At 37.6% G+C, this 19,210-nt stretch overlaps 1 protein-coding gene across 1 annotated transcript; it reads right to left on the bottom strand.

Annotated features, from left to right (window-relative positions):
• Positions 1-163: 163 nt before the first annotated feature.
• On the bottom strand, positions 164-18,945 carry LOC145994009 (uncharacterized). Its single transcript, XM_083130079.1, has 5 exons — positions 18,810-18,945; positions 14,240-14,375; positions 12,877-13,029; positions 5,925-6,088; positions 164-1,868 (listed from the first exon to the last, which is right to left on the bottom strand). Exons 1-5 carry the CDS (start codon positions 18,860-18,862, stop codon positions 1,691-1,693), a joined length of 684 nt encoding a protein of 227 aa, XP_082986205.1. The 5' UTR covers positions 18,863-18,945; the 3' UTR covers positions 164-1,690.
• Between the last annotated feature and the right edge of the window lie 265 nt (positions 18,946-19,210).

The raw sequence follows: 19,210 nt of genomic DNA, 5'->3' as shown, positions 1-19,210 counted from the left end.
AGAGAAGCAGCACATTTAACAAGTAACTTTTACTCGGATACAAAGTTGAAAGATAAAAAAACAAACATTGTTGACGTTTGCGACCATACGGTACTTAACGTTTAAAAAAAGAAAGCAGCGCGTTCACCAAGGCAAGTACGGGTTGACATCGAAACCTTCTAGAGTTTGTTTGACAACGTCTTTTACTGCAGTTTCGATCTGCACTACAAGGCCTTCTTTCATGTGCCCAAGGACGAAAGTTGCAAGCGTCGACGCTAACCAGTTCAGCAGGCCCAGTCCAGTGATTTCAACGTCTATGTTACTGTGAAGGAAAAAAGAGGAAGAAGCAATGCTACAGAACAGATGCCTGCAGAATATATACTCTGCAAAGAGAACAGATAGTCAAGCAGGAAGGCCATTTTGTACGGCAAGAAAACTTTGTATTCAGGTTATTTAAAATCCCTTTTCTAATAAATACTAATACCATAATTTAAAACATATAGAACTTACAATATTCTTGTAACATAGAATTGTAATTTATTTACTATTGCTTGTAACAAAATATATGGATAAATTAACGTTAGTACTTCCTTTTAACCTAATTTGAAAGCTATTTTTAAAAAAGCTACAAAATAAGTTTAAAAGTTATGAATTCGTTCTAATTTTCTTTCCTGGATTTGCTTCGTTATACGTTTTATGAACAAGCAAAGAGATTACATCACAGAAGAAGATAATTTTACAATTGTAATGATTAATCCTTCTAGTAGAAAAAAATAATAACTAAAGATTGGCGACCTTCATATTTAACAATTAATCACATTTTGATAAATCATGTGTACGGTAATGAGGCTCTTTTGATATTTGGTATCAGATTTCCATGTCATAGTTACATAGCCCCTTCTGCATGTGGCGCATCAACCAAAATGGTCGAATTTGCATTCAAGAGTTCTTCACCTAAGAAAGTACCAGTCTCCTACATAATAATGACAAGGAGTATGATACATAGTAAACAATTAGTTAGTATCCTGCGTATTATTACATAAAGGTTAAATTAATACATCTGTACATTGTTGTTAGGGTGCTGAAGTTACTACTTAATCTCTTAAACTAAAACAATGGACTGCCAAGAAGTATGGGAATATTGAAATAATCATATTTCTTTCAGTCATAATCAGCGAAATGTCACTGCTTATATTGAATTATTAAACCGAATTTTATTACTATGACTATCACAGTGATAATTTAATCATATTAACCATTTAATCATATCACCATTTCTACCTAAACTCTCATACATTCTAATGACCGGAATGAATTTACATTTTCTGCATATCAGAATCAAAATGATTAACATATATACACTACTTTCTATTATTATCACGAAGTAACTTCAAGTAATGACAAATTTGCTGATGTATCCAATGTCCTTTACTTGTCTGAGCTATTGCTTGCCGTACAGAATGGACACCTGCTTAGCCTCTTCGAACAATCAGCTATCTAGCACAGTAAATACATCACTCTACAATCTGTGTCTTGGGAAAAAATACCAAAATATACAATCGCACACACAAAAACAAAACACAAACTGACTTAATAACGAATGTAACAAAGACTTAACCACTACAGCGAGAAACTAGTGATCATCAAGTCTACATACAATCCCTGCAAATACAATAATGATAACGCACTGTGGAGTCTGGTGTTCCAGCGTTCACCAAGGCATGTAAGGATTGACATCAAAGCTTTCCAAAGCTTCCCTGATCATGTTGGCTACGATAGGCTCTAATCGAACAACAAGGTCATTTTTAACTTGGCTAACTACACAAGTAGCTATGTTGGACGCTAGCCAGTTGAGCAGAAAGAGGCCGGTGATTTCCACATCTATGTCGCTGCGAAGAAATAGAGAGAAATCATAATTATAGAACACGGTTCTCCAATCCAAGATTAGATAATAACAGGTGGATGAATCAGCGTTCGGAAACTTTCTGGACAACTTGTTATTCACACAAGAATAAGACCAAAACAAACAATTTTCAAACATTTTTTTTCAATTTTTTCTATATGTTTTTAAAATCCTGAAAGGCAAACGTATTGTTCGTCAAAATTCACATTATCTCGTGTTAAGCCATCAATCAGTCTGATGGACCTTACCTGCAATCAGTGGCATGCGGTGACATTTTCCGTTGGGGTAGCAGATCCCGAAAAATTAAGAAAACCAAGAATTCATTGCTTCTACATGGTACGTTATAGTAAAGAAAAAAATAGCACTCTATCTGATACTGTTTCCTTAACGTCTCTAAGGGGAAAGATGAATGTCCTGGCGCAGTTGTTCATTTTTTCGAATTTCAGTTGGTCTGTTGTGAAACGTATTTAATACAACAGACGATCGCGGATGATTGAGACAATTTCCAAGATTTTCACGCATTGCAATATTCACAAGTCCACTTTGCACCACGTAATTATTTCCGTAGTAAATAGTAAACAATGCCAACAATAAAGTTTTTGAAGCAAACATATAGAAATTCACCCGCCTGAAAAACCGTAAGTTTTCACCTCGCAAAGCGCTTGAAAAAATTGTGACCGCGGCCAGCGAGTTTTACCAACTCTATTTGCCGGATGTGTTCAAGGACATGTTAGCTGTCTTAAATACCGAACGCTCGGAAACGTTTATCTTCACATAGGATATGTCATCCGTATGTCAACTATCATATTGTTGTGTTTTGAAACTTTATAGTTTATTTATGAATATAAATTTTAACTAGATTGGTGGATATGCTACATCGCTGACATTATACAGTACACTTGGACACTTAATCGTGCAGTTCGCAACACTGAGCTCATCAGTAGAGTGATCCGATGGCATTCTGGCTTTCTTTCAGGCTTACCGGTTGGAAAAAAAAATTCCCCAACACAACCTACCCTCCCATTGGATCCTTCAAGGTCGCCGGGGGATTTCTCGGGCTCCTTGTGGTATTATAGGCTACCGGATGGTCAGGGTGATACTACGCAGATGTTTTGTAAACACGCCGCGAGAGGGTGTTGATGGCCCCATATCGGAAAAGGATGAACCTTGGAGGCTTGCAGGTTGATTTTCTGTTGAGGTAACCCGGAAGAAATAATAAGAAACCAAAAGTTAAAGAATTAATTTGTAACAGTAATGTGTGTGCCACCACCGCTGGCCTTGCTGAACCGAAGTGCACGCGCATACCTGCAATATACTTAACTTGGACTTTTATTTTCCTGATCCATTTATCCAGAACGAAACTGAACTCATGACTGATATAGTTACATAAAATCATTAAATAATACAGATATATTATTGAGAAATTCTAAAAAAAAAAAAATGCTGCTAAATTTCACAGGGAAGTGAAATATTGCGATATAGATAATATTAAATTGTAAGCCTTTTCCATTCAAAGGTTTTACAAATCGTTCAAAACAACATTTCTAAATATGTACAGGGTGGTCCATAAGTGTGGAGACACCCGAATAAAAGTTGAATGACATACAATTCTGCAAAACTAACATTGCAGGTTCGTAATAGGGTTGGGAGAAAATGTTATAGATCATGTGACGATGACGGCCGCCATCTTGAATTCAATTTCAGAATTTTAAATGGGAAGGGGGTGATATGATATATCAGGCTAGAATTTAACGAGAAATGCAATGGTGAAGGAATTCTTATACCAATTTGCTCCATTTCGAGGTGATAGAAAAATGTTTATGTTCAAAAGGAAGTTCATAAACAGAATAGTCGATGCTTTTTATATGATAACCCATTTTGGACAAATCACAGCTGAATGGTTAGTGCATAAACATTATCCTTGTCACTGTGAAGGATTTTTCATTCAATGGAAGTGTCACACTGTAATTGTTCGCGACAACCATTCATAATGCGCAGCTCTTCGTGGATGTATCCGATTAAAATTGTGTGCAATGGCATGGAAACTTCCCTCCCTAGACGTCACTTTAATCTTGATGCGTTACCGACGGGCTAAACGCATTTTTAATGCATTTTTCTAACACCTCGAAAAGGAGAAAATTGGTACAAGAATTCAGTCATAACTTTTTACTGGTTAAAGATACGTCGAAAAAACCTTCACCATTGCATTTCTCGTGAAATTCTAGCCTGATATGATATATCATATCACACCCTTCCCATTTAAAATTCTGAAGTTGAATTCAAGATGGCAGGTTTCAAGATGGCAGGTTTCAAGATGGCAGGTTTCAAGATGGAGGCCGTCATCGTCATATGCCCTATAATATTTTAGCCCCACCCCTATTACTAACCTGCAATGTTAGTTTTGCAGAATTGTTTGTCATTCAACTTTGATTCGTGTGTCTCCACACTTGTGGACCACCCTGTATATACAGTTAAGTATCAGCTTATTGGAAAACATGTTAGGTGTAATATGAATCAAGAACTGGTTAATACAATACATAATAAAACTTTATATAATTGATAATACAACTGCAACAGAAAGATCTATTATTAGTTTCTCTTTGGAAGTTGAACGTACAAATATTAGATCTACAAGTGAACAAGTTTGTCGTTAGTGCTTCTTTGGAAAACATATCTGTTAATGAAAAAAGCTTTTGTTAATAATGTACCTAAGGAAGAAATTATTGGTTAGTATTGGAGATCTTTCAAGTTCTGCAAGAAATGAAGATATGTATAGCTATTACAAGTACGAAGCTGTTGCTTAAATTTCACAACTTGGACACAGTTATGAGCACAGCATACGAGCAGGGTTGAAAATAAAGTTCTGGCAACATTGACAGGAGACTATTATTCTTGATATAATTGGCAACTAAAGAGCTTGTAAATAAATGTGTACTAAATCAACAGGGCGCTGATGGTTCTAATATTAATACTTAGAAGTGTATGACGTAAAAATACAGACTAACACTGATAAATTTAAAATGGTATTGCTGAAACTAAAAGTATGATCCAAAATTTTGAGGTAAAAATTTTGAAAATAACTTGACTAATTTAAACTCCGTCATATACAATACGTATAGAATAAAATATAAATTATAATTAACGGAAAGAATATGCTCATTATAATGTTGATGCGGTGTGGGACAAATTGTAAGACACGCATCGTATGTTTCGTCAGTACCCGCACTTTGAGAATCTGTGGCAAAAATAAGCACACTGCCGTAGCCAGAGTGGGGGCGAATGGGGCTACAGTCTCCTCCGAAATAGAGAAAAATTAGCTTTTTCAAATACAAACAGTGATAAACTCTAGAAAAAACAGTGATACATGCAATCCCTTCTTGAAATGGCCCCCGATTGTCATTTTTGAGAGTGGAAAGTTCCAAATTTACGAAATATCTTACTGTGTATTCCGTTCTCTTACAAAGCAGCTACGCACTATCCACCTTAACAATTCCAGCCACCCCCCCCCCCAAAAAAAAAATTCTTCACAGATATCATTGGAAATTTGAACTTAGAATGTAGTACATAAAAACTGTCTTATTAATTTCAGCTGTTAAAGTCAAGGGCCTAAAGGAATAGTGATAAGTTACAAGTGTTCGAGTAATCGATAGCAATTCAAGATAAGCAGCCAGAGGCGTACTGGCCCAGAGGGCAAGGGGCCCGAATACTGATCCAAGAAAACGAAATGAACTCATGTCCTGTGTTGATGGATTTCTTCTTTTTGTAACATACAAAAAATTAATGCTTAGTTCTGTGCATTACAAGAAACTAGCCTCTGAGATTGTTTATGCTACTTTATTCACACCCTTCATTATGCGAATTTGAATAGTTATTTACTTGGTTTTCCTAATAGAGAATATAAAATGTCATTTTTGAAAGAAAATTGTAAGTCTTTAGCTTATTATACAGAAACACAGCCATGACAGTAGAAGGAATAATGTTATGTAAAGATCCTCATAAGACATACTTAGCTAAATATTGTACACTATGAAGATAATCTTACTCTATCTCCTTCAGTTTAAGGTCCACCAGCGTCACCATGTACTTCCCGCTGTCCAATTTCACCAGCTTCAGGATAATAGATATGGAGTTGGTCCCAATGGACACCTTCACCTCCCCCACAGGTCCCAGGTTCATGAACTCGAAGCGGTAATGGTCATATCCAGCCTGTGAGGAGATATAATGACAGGGTTTGTTTGAGTTTGTGTTTCAAAGTCCACTTTATGCACAGAAAGGCTCATCGGCACTGGACCTATAGTTTAAAGTTGGATCCATATAATGATAGGATTTGTTGAGATTGCACAAATGTTTATTTGACATTGAGGACTTATTACTAGAGTCCTTCACTTTTCGCAAACGCAAATCACCAGAAAATTATATTTGTAATTGTTGCAAAAAAAATGTGTTTATGTATGTGCACAGACATGTTCTCAACACATATTTTTCTTGCATTGGAAATAGCGAAATAACGCGAATTTGGCATAAAATGCGAATTGCGGACTTTTTCACGAATATTAACATATTTCGTGCTTCAAAGGTGAAGAAAACAGCGAAAGTTTACCCTTCCTTGTGTTTTAAGCTTGGAAATAAAATGTACCGTATTGATGTGTGTATAACGTGCACGTTTTCCAAAATTCTATCCGCCCAAAAAAATTAACGCGTGTTATACATGGAATAATTCCTACACCTACACGCAACCACGTGTAAATAGATGTTTTCCATCATTTTTCACCTTCTGTCGGAACATTTTGCATCGCCGAGGTGAGTGGCGAAGTTTTGACGGGGATCGAGTGAGTACATTCCGTCACTTGAAAGCCGTAACATCGGTATCTGTCGCGCCAGAACAAAATTGCCTTACCGAGCGAAGTTTTGTCGAAACTCGAGTGCTATGTTTGTTTTCTTATGTTTGTGACGTTGTCTAGCTACATCTGTGACTTGTTTTTCATCAGTTGCGACAATCACCATGTACGTGATCACGCTACGTTACGAGGGAGGCCCATTCCGGTTAGCATTCCGATGGGAAGAGCGTAGCAACATTAGATAACATATACAGCACGAAAGGAACACGCGTTACGCAGTTTTCATTTAATCTTCTATATACAAACATGGACGTGTGTGTGTATATATGTATGCATGTTTGTTCCGGCATAACTCTCGAACGATTGGAGCAATTTCAACCAAACTTGGTACACATATGACTTACAATCTCGAAACAATTACTGTGCAGGTAAACACCCCTGGCACCCCTAGGAGTTAGGTGGGAAGGGGGTGACAGGTAAAAATAATCGAAAACGACCGATATTAGTGTGGAATCTAGCTTTCGGAGTCGCTAAGATGAATAGTGACACTCCCAATGCCGTTCAATTTATTTATTCTTGCTCCTGGAGGTGAAACTAAAAATATTGTTTATATACAAGTTTTGATTTCAATTAATATTATAGTCAATTTGTAAAAGATTTTACGTACTTTTAAATACCTGTAAATAAAATTAGTTACATTTTACACTACAGTTAGAATTCAATATTATATCCATATATATAATATAAAAGAGGAAATAGTCATTTAATAAATTAGATATCGTGTAAACAAACAAACTCTACACATTAACCATCAACTACATCTACACATTGAGATATTTCTGTCCATGAACAAGTGACCGGTATTTACAATCGAAACAACTAATTTATTCATTCACACGTGTACCGTATGCACTACAAAGTGTGTATTTAATCAGCGGCATTGGTTTATATCTAACATCGTTTCGTAAGAAACACTCGGTTGAACGGTTATTGTCTTTAAAAATGTCAAGTGGTGTGTTGATTACGTCGCACTCAGCTGCCATTACAACTGAACTCGTGACCTAGAGCTCGCTTCTGATTGGTTGCTAATTCTATCTGTGGAATATGCTATGGCATATGCTATGGCATAAAAATGGAGGGAGGAGGATGGTTTCCACTAGGCTATCCTCTAGGGGCCCCAAAAAAATGAGACGCTGAAGGGGATAGCAATGAAAAACACCATCGACTACTAAAGTTCATAAATATTGTAATACAGTAAACCCTCGTTAATCCGGACTAATTGGGGGATAAGTTGATCGGTTTAACGAAAGTCCGGATTAACTGAAATAACCTAAAAGAACAGTAGAAAGTGCATTAAAACTCCGTTTATAGCAACAAAACACGTTTATTATGGTGTATTTAAAGGGAATAGGCCTAGCTATATACACTATACAGTACAGTACAAATCTGCGGGAAACAGAATTTCATCAGTGGTTGACTGCCTTTTCTTTGGGAAGTTCTCTTGTTGACTTCTAGCCACTTTTAAAACCTTGCATTCTGCTTTTTCGGGGGGAGGGCTTAGAGTATAGAAGGGTAGAGAGAGCGCAAGCGTGATTTCTGGGCGAGGGGAATCAGGCCGTGAGGGGAAGGGGGTGAGGTAAAACCGCCATCTTGGGATGTGCCACAGTTACAGCTGATGCAGTGGTGGAAGTAGGGATTTGAGCGTGGAATATTGGTTTATAGTGCATACTATTTGTACATTTCAGTGACACTGCGAGCAGATAATAAATAAGAAGCTATGCCTCTGTGCGCAGCTTTCGGATGCAACAATAGAAGTGGCAAAAAATGTTTTTAAAATAGAAGGAATTGAGAGGTCCCCAAATAAACATATTTACGTTTATTATACACGCATATCCGTTGTGATTTTATTAGTGCCTTACTGGTCTCGGAAGCATGGTTGAAGGAGAGTCTTTCGGACGATCTGGTGCATCTTCCGGGATTTCGTTTATTTAGGAAAGACAGAATCGGAAAGAAGGGAGGAGGAGTGGCAATTTATTTGCGCGAGGACATCCCTGCCAAAATTCTCTCAAAGTCGTCCGATGCCTGTGACGGTTCGTCGGAATATATAACCCTCGAAATCAGTATCTGTCAACAAAAACTCCTCCTGGCGGTAGTCTATCGTCCACCTTGCACTCGCCTTGATAACTTCGAGGACGACGTTGCAAACTTTCTACCAAAATATTCACACACGATCGTTCTGGGAGATATGAATACCGACTTACGTAGCAAAAAAGAAAAGGTTATAGAATTCCGTGATAGGTTCTCTGCTTTAAATCTCTCCATATTCCATTTAAATCCAACCCACCACACGGCCACTTCCGACTTGTGGCTTGACGTCATCTTGGTTTCTGACGAAAATCGTGTAACGCGCCATGGCCAAATACCAGTGCCTGGAATTTCCTACCACGATTTAATTAAGTGTCCTATTATCTTCGCGTTCCTGAATATAAAGCAAAACAAGTTTCATATAGAGACTTCAAGAAAATTAACGAAGCGCGCCTAAATGAAGACGCTGCCCTTGTATGTACCATGGCATTTAATCAGTACGTTACCTACAGTGGATGAGCAAGTTTTATTGTTAAATACCTTTATCCGAAAATTGTACGATAAACATGCTTCAGTCAGGAAGAAACATGTTTCGCGTCCCTGGCTGACGAACGAGTTGCACAGGCTTATGGCGATGCGTGACAAAGCGTACACCAAATATAGGAAGGCGATCAAGGTCGGTGATCATAACACATCCATCTTCGAAAATTACAGAATCCTGAGGAACCGTCGCACCCAGGATGTACGAAAATCAAAGCGCCGATTCGCGTCTGAACGACTAACATACGAAAGCAAACCTGACGTCCTCTGAAAAATATTGAAAATACTGGGAGTTGGGAAGCGGAGAAACCACGAATCCATTAATAAATTTCCACCGGAAGTATTGAACGATCACTTTTGTGATCTTCCGATCGTCGATGATAATGTGAAACACGAAACGATTCGAAACATTGAAACACGCTCCACAACTGCTCCAAAATTTTGTTTTTCTTATTTTTCGCCAGAACAAGTCAGAAAATCGTTACAGAAGATAAGTCATCGGCCGTAGGAGTAGATGAAATTTCTATCCTCATGATTAAAAAAATTCTCTACCACGTACTTGCTCCTATCACTCATATTTTAAATTTTTCTTAAATTACCGGCGTATTTTCCTCGTCTTGGAAACTCTCCCTGGTACGCCCTATACCTAAAACAAACAATATAATAAACGTCAACGATACTCAACCACCATCTCACCTGGGCAGAGCACGTTAACTCTGTATCGTGAAGAGCTTTCGGTGCATTGCATTCACTCTATCGGCTCAAAAACTTCCTCCCTGAACGCATAAAAATTAAACTGGTCCAGTCTCTTGTATTTCCCATTGTTGACTATTGCGACATTGCTTTCTTGGATGTCAATCACGAGCAAGCTAAACGACTGCAGCGAATTCAAAATGCCTGCATTCGTTTCCTTTTCGACCTAAAATATTCAGACCATTTGACATCGTACTTTGCGAAGGTCGAGTGGCTTAAATTAAGCGATAAACGTAATTTTCATAAGTTAATTTTACTGTACAAAATCCTCTAAATAAAAGACCCGCAATATCTCTATAACCGATTTCAACATCTTTCCGACTTTCACAGCCGCAACACCAGATCGCGCGAAAGGTCTCTGCTGTCCATTCCACTCCACAAATCCAACTTTTATGCAAATTCTCTTACTGTTACCTCAGCAGGCCTTTGGAACAAGTTGCCACCTGAAATCCATGTCTCTTCCTCAATTTTGACGTTCAAAAAATTGTTAAGGTTACACATATTATACAATGAAAATTAAATGTTTGATTTCCCTAATAATATGGCGGGTGCAGAGAATGATAGAAGGACGTAATGCACAAAAATAATTTAACGTAATAGTTAAGATAAATTATCGTCAAAGTATACCGTTTTGGACTATGTTTAAGTATGTGTAATGTTGGACTGTGCATAAGTAAGTGTAGTGTTATGAATTTGCTTGTACGTGTGTAAGGGCAAAAATATGTATGTGTGAGTGTGAGTGTGTGTACCCGTATCTATAGGTTAGATTACCATTCTTATATATAATTTTTCTTTGTATTTTTTATTTCTCTGTAATTTTTATATATTTTTTTCTTCCTTTTTTTTCAATATTTTAATTATTTCATATTCAATTTTTTTTTGTAAACATGGTCAAGTGGAAGAAAAGGCTCCACAGCCTTAACTTCGCCAACACGAAATAAATAAATAAATAAAATTATTATTATTAACGGTATGCATAAAATTCAAAATTGTGACATATTGGAATAGGGAAAATCGATCGCACCTTTCATAAAGGTAACTATTGCAAATATTTATACGTGTTGAGAACTTTGTGGAATGTAAATTCATTGAACGAACAAAGAGAGACTTCAGCGATGGAAAAAGAGAGACATGTCGCTTGGAAACCAACCATTGTTTCATACCAAAACAACAAGCGATACGTGTATCTTTGAAGATTTCACAAATGCTGTCTGTCTTGCCGCCAAGGCAGGTGTAAACGTTGGCTTGCTAATTCCTACGCGACAAGAGTCACGTGTACATTAGATCTGAAACCTCCATTATTTGAGGCTACAAGCGACACGAGCCCCTTCAGTCTGAAGCAAAAAAAAAAAAAAACCGTGCATGCGCCACCAACAAACCGAGGCGACGCGATTAAGAAAACGGCCCAGTCCGAGCGACACGTGCAGCCTGTCATGTCGCTACGGCGAGAAACGTTTGCTATTGATTGGCTCGTTCCCAAGCGACACGTGTCGCCTGCCGCATCGGTGTGAATTCTCACCAAAACAAAATATTCACCGCAGATGCGCGAACAACACACCGAAGCGACACTATGTATGGTATTGGGAAGATGACCCAGTCTGAGTGTCATGCGAGCGACAAGTGACACGTGCAGTTTGTCGTGTCGCTTCGGTTTATAAATTGCATTCATTTCTGAGAGTCGGCTGCCAAGAGACACTTATCGCTTGTCGCCTGTCGCTTCGGTCTGAATGCTTCCATTGAATGAACGGGCTCCTGTCTTTTGTCGCCTATCGAGTGTCGCGTATCGCCTGATGTTTCGGTTCCAAATCTACCTATAATCTCGACTTAGGCTTACTTATTGAGGTGGCGTAAATTGTGTTGTTAAATCGTTACTGTAATAGCAAAATAAAAGATGTCAAGTCCTTTCACTTGCTTTATTTCATGAAAGAAGGTAGAACGAAGGAGACTCTTGGAGTTTAAATAACTTCTTATACCATAATCCTATTTTCAGAGGTCACGCAACAGTGCTCGAATATAAACAATTGTTCCGAATGTAAATATTTTGAATGGGAACAAATGACTGTCAAGAAGAGGGATATTGACGGCTGTTGTTTCTCAGTTCGAGGCGAGTGTGGCTACCGTAATGTAGTGTCGGTTTATTTTCCTTTTGGTGTGTGTGCGGTATTAGTGTTGTGTGGTCAGTGACGGCGATTGGGTTCCAAAACCGAAGGAGGGCAAGGTGCCAAAACTTAGGGGGGGGGGGGGGAGCAAAGACAGTATATTTCACTTTGTAGATAAGGTTTAGCATAGTGTTGGGGCAAAAGTGGCGAAAAGTGTGGGGAGGCAACTGCCCCCCTATTGCTCCCCCCTAATCGCCGCCACTGTGTGTGGTAAAATGCGTAGTGCAAGTGGCGCTTATATACGAAAGAAAGACATATTTTAAAAATTAGAAACTACTCAAAATTAAATACATTTTTCTGTTCGGAAAGTGTGTTTAATGAAAAACAGAACTGTTAATAATAATAGGCTAATGTCGGTAGGACGCAATAGGGCCCCCCATGCAAAATGCTATACGATTTATTCACTTTATATGGTAGAATTTGAACGTAGCAGAAATGTTCAGAAAAAATGCAAAGGGAAAAAAGCTAAAGCGGTCCATACACAGACGCAAAAATAAGTTAATACGTCAATAAATTTTACACGCGATGTTGAAGTCAGAGCTGCGGATTTTTGCAAGCACAGTCTCTCTCTTGGCATAAAATATACAAAATTGAAATTCTGGAGTGGCAGAAGACTTACCCGGAGAGTTTCAAACGCAACTTGGTCCACCACGACGGTGATGTTCCCGCCTTCGAAGGAGATCTTGGAGTCCCCGACTCGATTCACGGAAGAGAGCTTCTCCGCCCAGCCCTTGGTCGCTTTGAAGGAGCCCTTCCACGTGACCCACAGCACCTGGAAACAAGGGTAAAGAGAAGCTGAGAAATAAGATTTTTCGTTAAATTCTAATGTAGCAATAATATTTATTTACTTTGCAATTCATTTGAAAAGTAGTGCTGTAAATGTCTTTAAGAAACAAGTGATTCTTCTAGTGTTTTCACCACGAATCGAACTTGGAACCACACTCCAAAAGCAAGTATGGGTCCTATTTTTTTAAAAAAATACTTAAAAAGTAGTGGATCAGTCAGTACTAATATTATCAAACTAACTCTCTTCCTAAACCCGAAGGTTTATGCCCGTAGCAACACAAGTCTTCCATCTGTCCCTATCCTGCGCAAGACCAGTCCAATCTTTTTCATCCTTACCGATTTTCTTTAACGTAATCCCTCCATCTCTAACTTGGCCTTCCTACAGGACATTTACCATTAGGTTTCCTAACAAGAATCCTCTAAACCCTTCTTTTTTCTCCACACAAATTAAATCACTAAAAAAAACATGCAAGTTCAAATTACTTTTTTATTCGCTAGATTTTGACATAGAATTAATCTAGTAACTTATTATAAGGAGAGCACTTTTACAGACACTAAAAAATCTTAGAAATGAGCAAATAAAAAGACTTTTAAAAAAACTATAAAAATGTGCACTTACAAAGGCACGATAAAATAGTAACAATGAGTATTTAGTTTCAGTGTGAGTTTTCTATTTAAGTTGCATACTTATTAATTTTTATCGACACTGAAATTTGATCGCTAATCTCTGTCTGTTGTAGGAATGAAGTCAACGTAAACAAATCACGTGGCTTCTGAGGAATACTATTGGATGTTAGCTCTGCAGGAATCTTCCTCGTAAGAATATAGTGCATGTGATAAAACCATACCACACAACGTAGCTGCTACATTGTAGTTGAGGGATATGACATTATGAACTGTGCAGCTACGACGAATGCTTTCATGGGCAACATTACCCAAGAACTAGCACATAGGAAAGGAACTATTTCTTCTGAAGAATCCTACTGGTTTTTTTGGAAGGGCTGCATGCGCGTAGGGATACAGTGCAAGATATAAAGCAACACCACTCGGTTATGATCAAAATAACATCAGAATTAGTACATAGGATGGAAATTATTTTTCAGGAATCACGTGGTTTTCTTTACATTAACTTCGTTTTTGTAGTGGACGGAGAATAGTTTGTATACGAATATGATGAAGTAGGAAACAGGTCGAACCTCTTTGGAGAAGTTTTGTTGAATGTCTGGTATGTCCACCCTGTCGATGCCATAGTCCACCAGCTGCTTCCTGACTGCATCCAAGATTTTGTCCACGATGAGATTCCCGCCGATCTCAACTCTGTCGGCGAGGGACCTGTGAGGGAAAAGGACAACAAATATTTAATAAAGCAGGTTTTTTTCACATGCGTCTGGCACTATACCTTTAACAAGTTCATTCAAAACATTTACTTCCAACGACATGTAACTCGGTTCAGCTCTGCAAACGTCGCATCAGCTCACACATGAGTGGATCGGCCTGATATGGATGCCTCCCCGAGAATTAAAAACTGTTGTGGGCGCTTGTCCCCAGCGACAAGTTCCTTTACCTTGAACGGAAAAGTAAAAGTTGGGCCACTCTTCGAAGCCGCTACCAAGCCCCTCTTCTGATGAGGTTCTTCCGTTGCAATTGTGGACTAGCCCTTGTCCCGTAGCAACCGTTCACATTATCCCCGTCTATAGAGCGTTTCAACCTTACAAGTCAGTATGGGTTAAATGGAGCTCGGCGTTGTCAGATCAACAAACGGAGTCGCATCAAGTCGCTGTTAATCGCTTATGATTGCAACAAATTTACTTCCTTAATATCGTATAGGAAATCATCAAAATCTATGTATTTGATGCATTTTGGAAAAAGAAATGATAGTTATCTAAAGATTTGCATGTAAATGTTTATATTTCGACGTAACTATTTACCATTTTACATTTGCATTATATGTGTAATACACGACGCAACAATGTTACTTCTTTCGTTGAATGTTGTATCCTTTACATAAACAGAATTAAATAAATGCAAAAACAAACATGAAGATACATTTTTCACGGAAAATAAAGCACACTGCACTTCCTACGAACCGCGGCACCTGCCTGCAACTGAATTGTAACCTTGGTGGCGCGCAATGAATTTCATACACGAGACAGCCCGTATAAACAAACTACGATTTTTCAATAAATAACGGTGCTGTGGAGTAACAATGCATTCTAAAAATAACTTCACACATTGGTCAACACTTTTCTCGCTTGGTCTGCATGTGTATCGCGACAAACCGAAAAGTTTCTCGCTAACCAACTTTTTCGTGTTACGGTCTGATGATTTATACGAAATATCCAATGTATATATATATATATATATATATATATATATATATATATATATATATATATATATAACTCTCCTCGTAAGCAAATTAATTCACTCAGGCGAAGAATATCATATGTACAAACGTCATAGATCCCATAGAAAAAAAACTGGCGAAGTTGTTCAAGCGGTTTGATATTTATGGTTTTTGAAGTATTTACTACAAACAAAATTAAGCATTTTGCAAAATTGCATAATTATGGAAATTTCAGATCACATGAATTTGTGACAGGTTATATAATGCCGTCAGTAAATAGAGCATAAAAAACTCTACAGGATAATGATTTCACTGTTTCAAATTTTTTACTTTTACATTTTGTAAATTTTGTAACATCTCGCAACGCAGCGGTGGTAGAGAAGGACAGAGCTATTGGGAAAACTCATGTATTAGATAGAGAGGGAAGTACTGCATTTACTTCCATACTGACTTTTAAGGTTGAGACGCTCTTTTAACCGGGAATAATGGGTTTTCCTGCCCCCCTCTCTCCACCTTCTTTTACACCTCTCTCTCTCTCTCTCTCTCTCTCTCTCTCTCTTTCAGTCCTCTTTTGGTCAACCTCCGCGGCGAGGTGGTTAGTACAGCACGATACGACGCCAGGAGTCTCGGGTTGGAATCTCAAGCCTGGACATGGTTGTTCTTCGAGCGTCCCTTCATCAATTTCTAACTCTCTAGCCTTCTTAAACCCGAAGGTTCATGGCTGCAGCAACACAGGCCTTCCATCTGTCCCTATCCTGAGCAAGACCTATATACTCTTTTCCATCCCTACCAATTTCCTTCAGGTCCATCTCAACATTATCCCTCCATCTTCGTCTTGGCCTTCAGGTCTCTTACCATCAGGTTTACCAACAAGAATCCTGTAATCTCCTCTTTCCTCTCCCATTCAAACCACATGGCCTGCCCACCTAAGTCGTCTTGATTTAATTATTCGAATAATATCTGGACATGAATACAAATTATGTAGTTCTAAATTATGTAACCTTCTCCACTCACCTGTCTCCTCATCCCTTTTAGGCCCAAATATTTTCCTAAGGATCTTATTTTCAAATACTCTCAATTTATGTTCCTCTCTCAATGTGAGGGACCAAGTTTCACACCCATATAATACTACAGGCAAAATTACTGTTTTGTATATTTTAACTTTTACTTTCTTAGATATTAAACGAGAAGACAAAAGTTTATGAAGAGAAAAGTAACATGCATTTCCTGAATTAAGCCTACTTTTTATTTCCTCTTTAATATAATTTTCATTTGTTAGTATTACTCCTAAGTACTTGAATTTGGAAACTGGTTGTTATCAATAATTAGATTTTAATTATTACCTAACACTTGGTTTCGGCCTGTAAGCATATATTTAGTTTTCTCTTTGTTAACTTCCAAACCTATCTCCTTAGCAGTTTTGAAAAATATTTTAGCATTATTCTTAATTGTATTTACATCATCCCCCAGTAAGTCTACATCATCTGCATATGCTAACAACTGAGTCACACCATTTAATTTTAGTCCTTCGTTAGTTTCTTTTACCTTCCTAACAGCATATTCTAAGGCAAAATTAAAGAGCAATGGAGATAATACATCTGCTTGTTTTAACCCATCATGAATTGTAAATTTGTCAGACATTAATACCCACTCGAATTTTACTTTCTGTTTCACTGGTGCATACTTTTATCATACTAACAAGCTTCTTAGGTATTCCAAACTCGACTAATATATTATATAATTTATCTCTTTTCACCGAATCATATGTTTTTTTGAAATCAATGAATAGCTGATGACATTTTGATTATATTCCCACTTTTTCTCAAGTGTTTGTCTGATGTGAAAAATTTGATCTGTAGTTGATCTGTTACGTTTAAATCCACATTGATAATCACCTATAATTTCATTAGCATATGGTGTTAGTCTTGTTAAAAGAATGTTAGATAATATTTTATATGTTGTTGAGAGTAGAGAAATTCCATGGTAATTATTGCAGTTCATTTTATCACTTTTTTTAAACACAGGAACAATTATGGATTCTTTCCACTGTTGAGGGATTTCTTCTTTATTCCATATTAAACAAATTAATTTATGAATTTGACATATTAACGAATTTCCAACATATTTAATTAACTCAGCTGGTATTAAATCAATGCCAGGTGCTATGTTATTCTTTAGCCTTTTAATAGCATCTTTAACTTCAGTCAAGTTAGGTTCTGGAACTAAATGTTCTGCTGTGTGGACTTCACTTACTTCTGATTTATCTCCTACATGAACGTTTAAGAGGTCATTAAATTAGTTCTTCCATCTATTTAAAATATCGCTTGGGTCAGCCAAAAAATCACCGTCTTTATCTTTTATCAAGTTTACTTTAGGTTGCCACCCCTTTCTAAATTAATTTACACCTTTATATAAATCTCTGATATTTTTGTTTTTGCTATTTGTTTCAATTTCGTTAATTTTGCTTTTCAAGTAATCTCTTCTTTTACATATAAACGTGCAGTTAACTTCTCGCTTTATTCTATTATAATTGCTTAGATTTATATCATCAGAGTTATTTAACCACCTAAGTCTAGCCTGATTTCTTATTTCTATTAGATTATGACATTCATTATCAAACCATGGCTTACTTTTTCTTGGTTTATGGTATCCTATACTTTCTTTAGCTGCTGATTCTATTGCATTACGTATGTTCATTCATTTATGCAAGAACAGATTTGAATTTTTTTACAAATTGAAAAATCTTAGCTTTTTATAGATTAACATTGAAATATTTAATAGTCAATGGGGCGCCATGGCACCTCCCCTGGGTACAGTCTGGAGATATGGTGAAATTGATGAAGTGAAGCTCAAAGAACAACCATGCCAAGGCCGGGATTCGAACCCGGGACTCCTGGCGTCGTAGTGCGCTGTGATAACCACTCCACCATGGATGTCGGAAGCGGTTTTTAGAAAGGAGATGAAATTTCACTGGTGCAAAGGTCCAGCGGATCTTTAATTCTCCCAGTGGAAGTTTATCTTTCAGCAAATCCAACGAACAGCCAACTTCTAAACGCTGTACACCCAACGGCAAAAAGAAAAAAAATAGTAAATGAATTGTCCACCACCATTTTCAGTCAGTCTGTTTTCCACAGTATGATGAATTGAAATAAAATCGTCAATAAGCAGCAGTTAACGCCTGATTTAGATCAACAGAATCCCATACTTCAAAATAACACAGAAAGTAGAATTTTTAAAAATGAAAATAGTGGACGACAATTTTTTACTATTATCTTTACCGTTGGCTGTATGCATGAACAGTCTTCCGAAGATAACTCCAGAACCAAGGAAGGGGGGAGGGGGACAGGATGTAACGTTCCCGAACATAGACGATAGCAAGACAGCTGCTCGAAGAAGAACTGAAATAAGAAAAAACTTACGTAAAATGGAGGCAAACGAAAGCAACGTAGCCGAGGAGAAGTTTGGAAACCATGACCAACCACACTGAGCTTGGAGTGCAACGAGTTATCAACTGCCTAGAGGGCGCAGTGTTCGCCTCGCCAAAGACGTAACAAACAGATGCCTCATAGATGGGTTTAGCAGGAACTTGACACTGCTAACCCACTCGGGAAGCAGATGCAACAAAAAAAAAAAGAAATGAAGAAAAAACGCGAATAAACAGGGGAGCTTGTTATGCAATGTATCTGGGGATGATCTAATCTTTTGCTTGGGTAGCGAAACACTACAGCTTGCTTTATACTTTTAAAATTCAAGACTTCCGCAATTTATTTTTCTAAAAGAAGACACTAAGGCACTTTCATCGAGCTGAGCAGAATCCAGG

The sequence above is a fragment of the Lepisma saccharinum genome, chromosome 10, assembly GCF_977018435.1.
Source record: "Lepisma saccharinum chromosome 10, izLepSacc3.1, whole genome shotgun sequence".
NCBI lineage: Eukaryota > Metazoa > Arthropoda > Insecta > Zygentoma > Lepismatidae > Lepisma > Lepisma saccharinum.
The sequence above is the reverse complement of the archived record's forward strand: the minus strand, read 5'-3'. Positions and strand labels throughout refer to the sequence as shown.

Bases quoted from the DNA above. Each gene is read 5' to 3' on its own strand.
- LOC145994009 (XM_083130079.1), bottom strand. From the start codon at position 18,862: ATGGTTTCCAAACTTCTCCTCGGCTACGTTGCTTTCGTTTGCCTCCAT. The intron at 14,376-18,809 runs GTAAGTTTTTTC...TTTCCCTCACAG, and splicing joins TTCGTTTGCCTCCATTTTAC to GTCCCTCGCCGACAGAGTTG. The intron at 6,089-12,876 runs GTAAGTCTTCTG...ATCTCCTCACAG, and splicing joins TTGCGTTTGAAACTCTCCGG to GCTGGATATGACCATTACCG.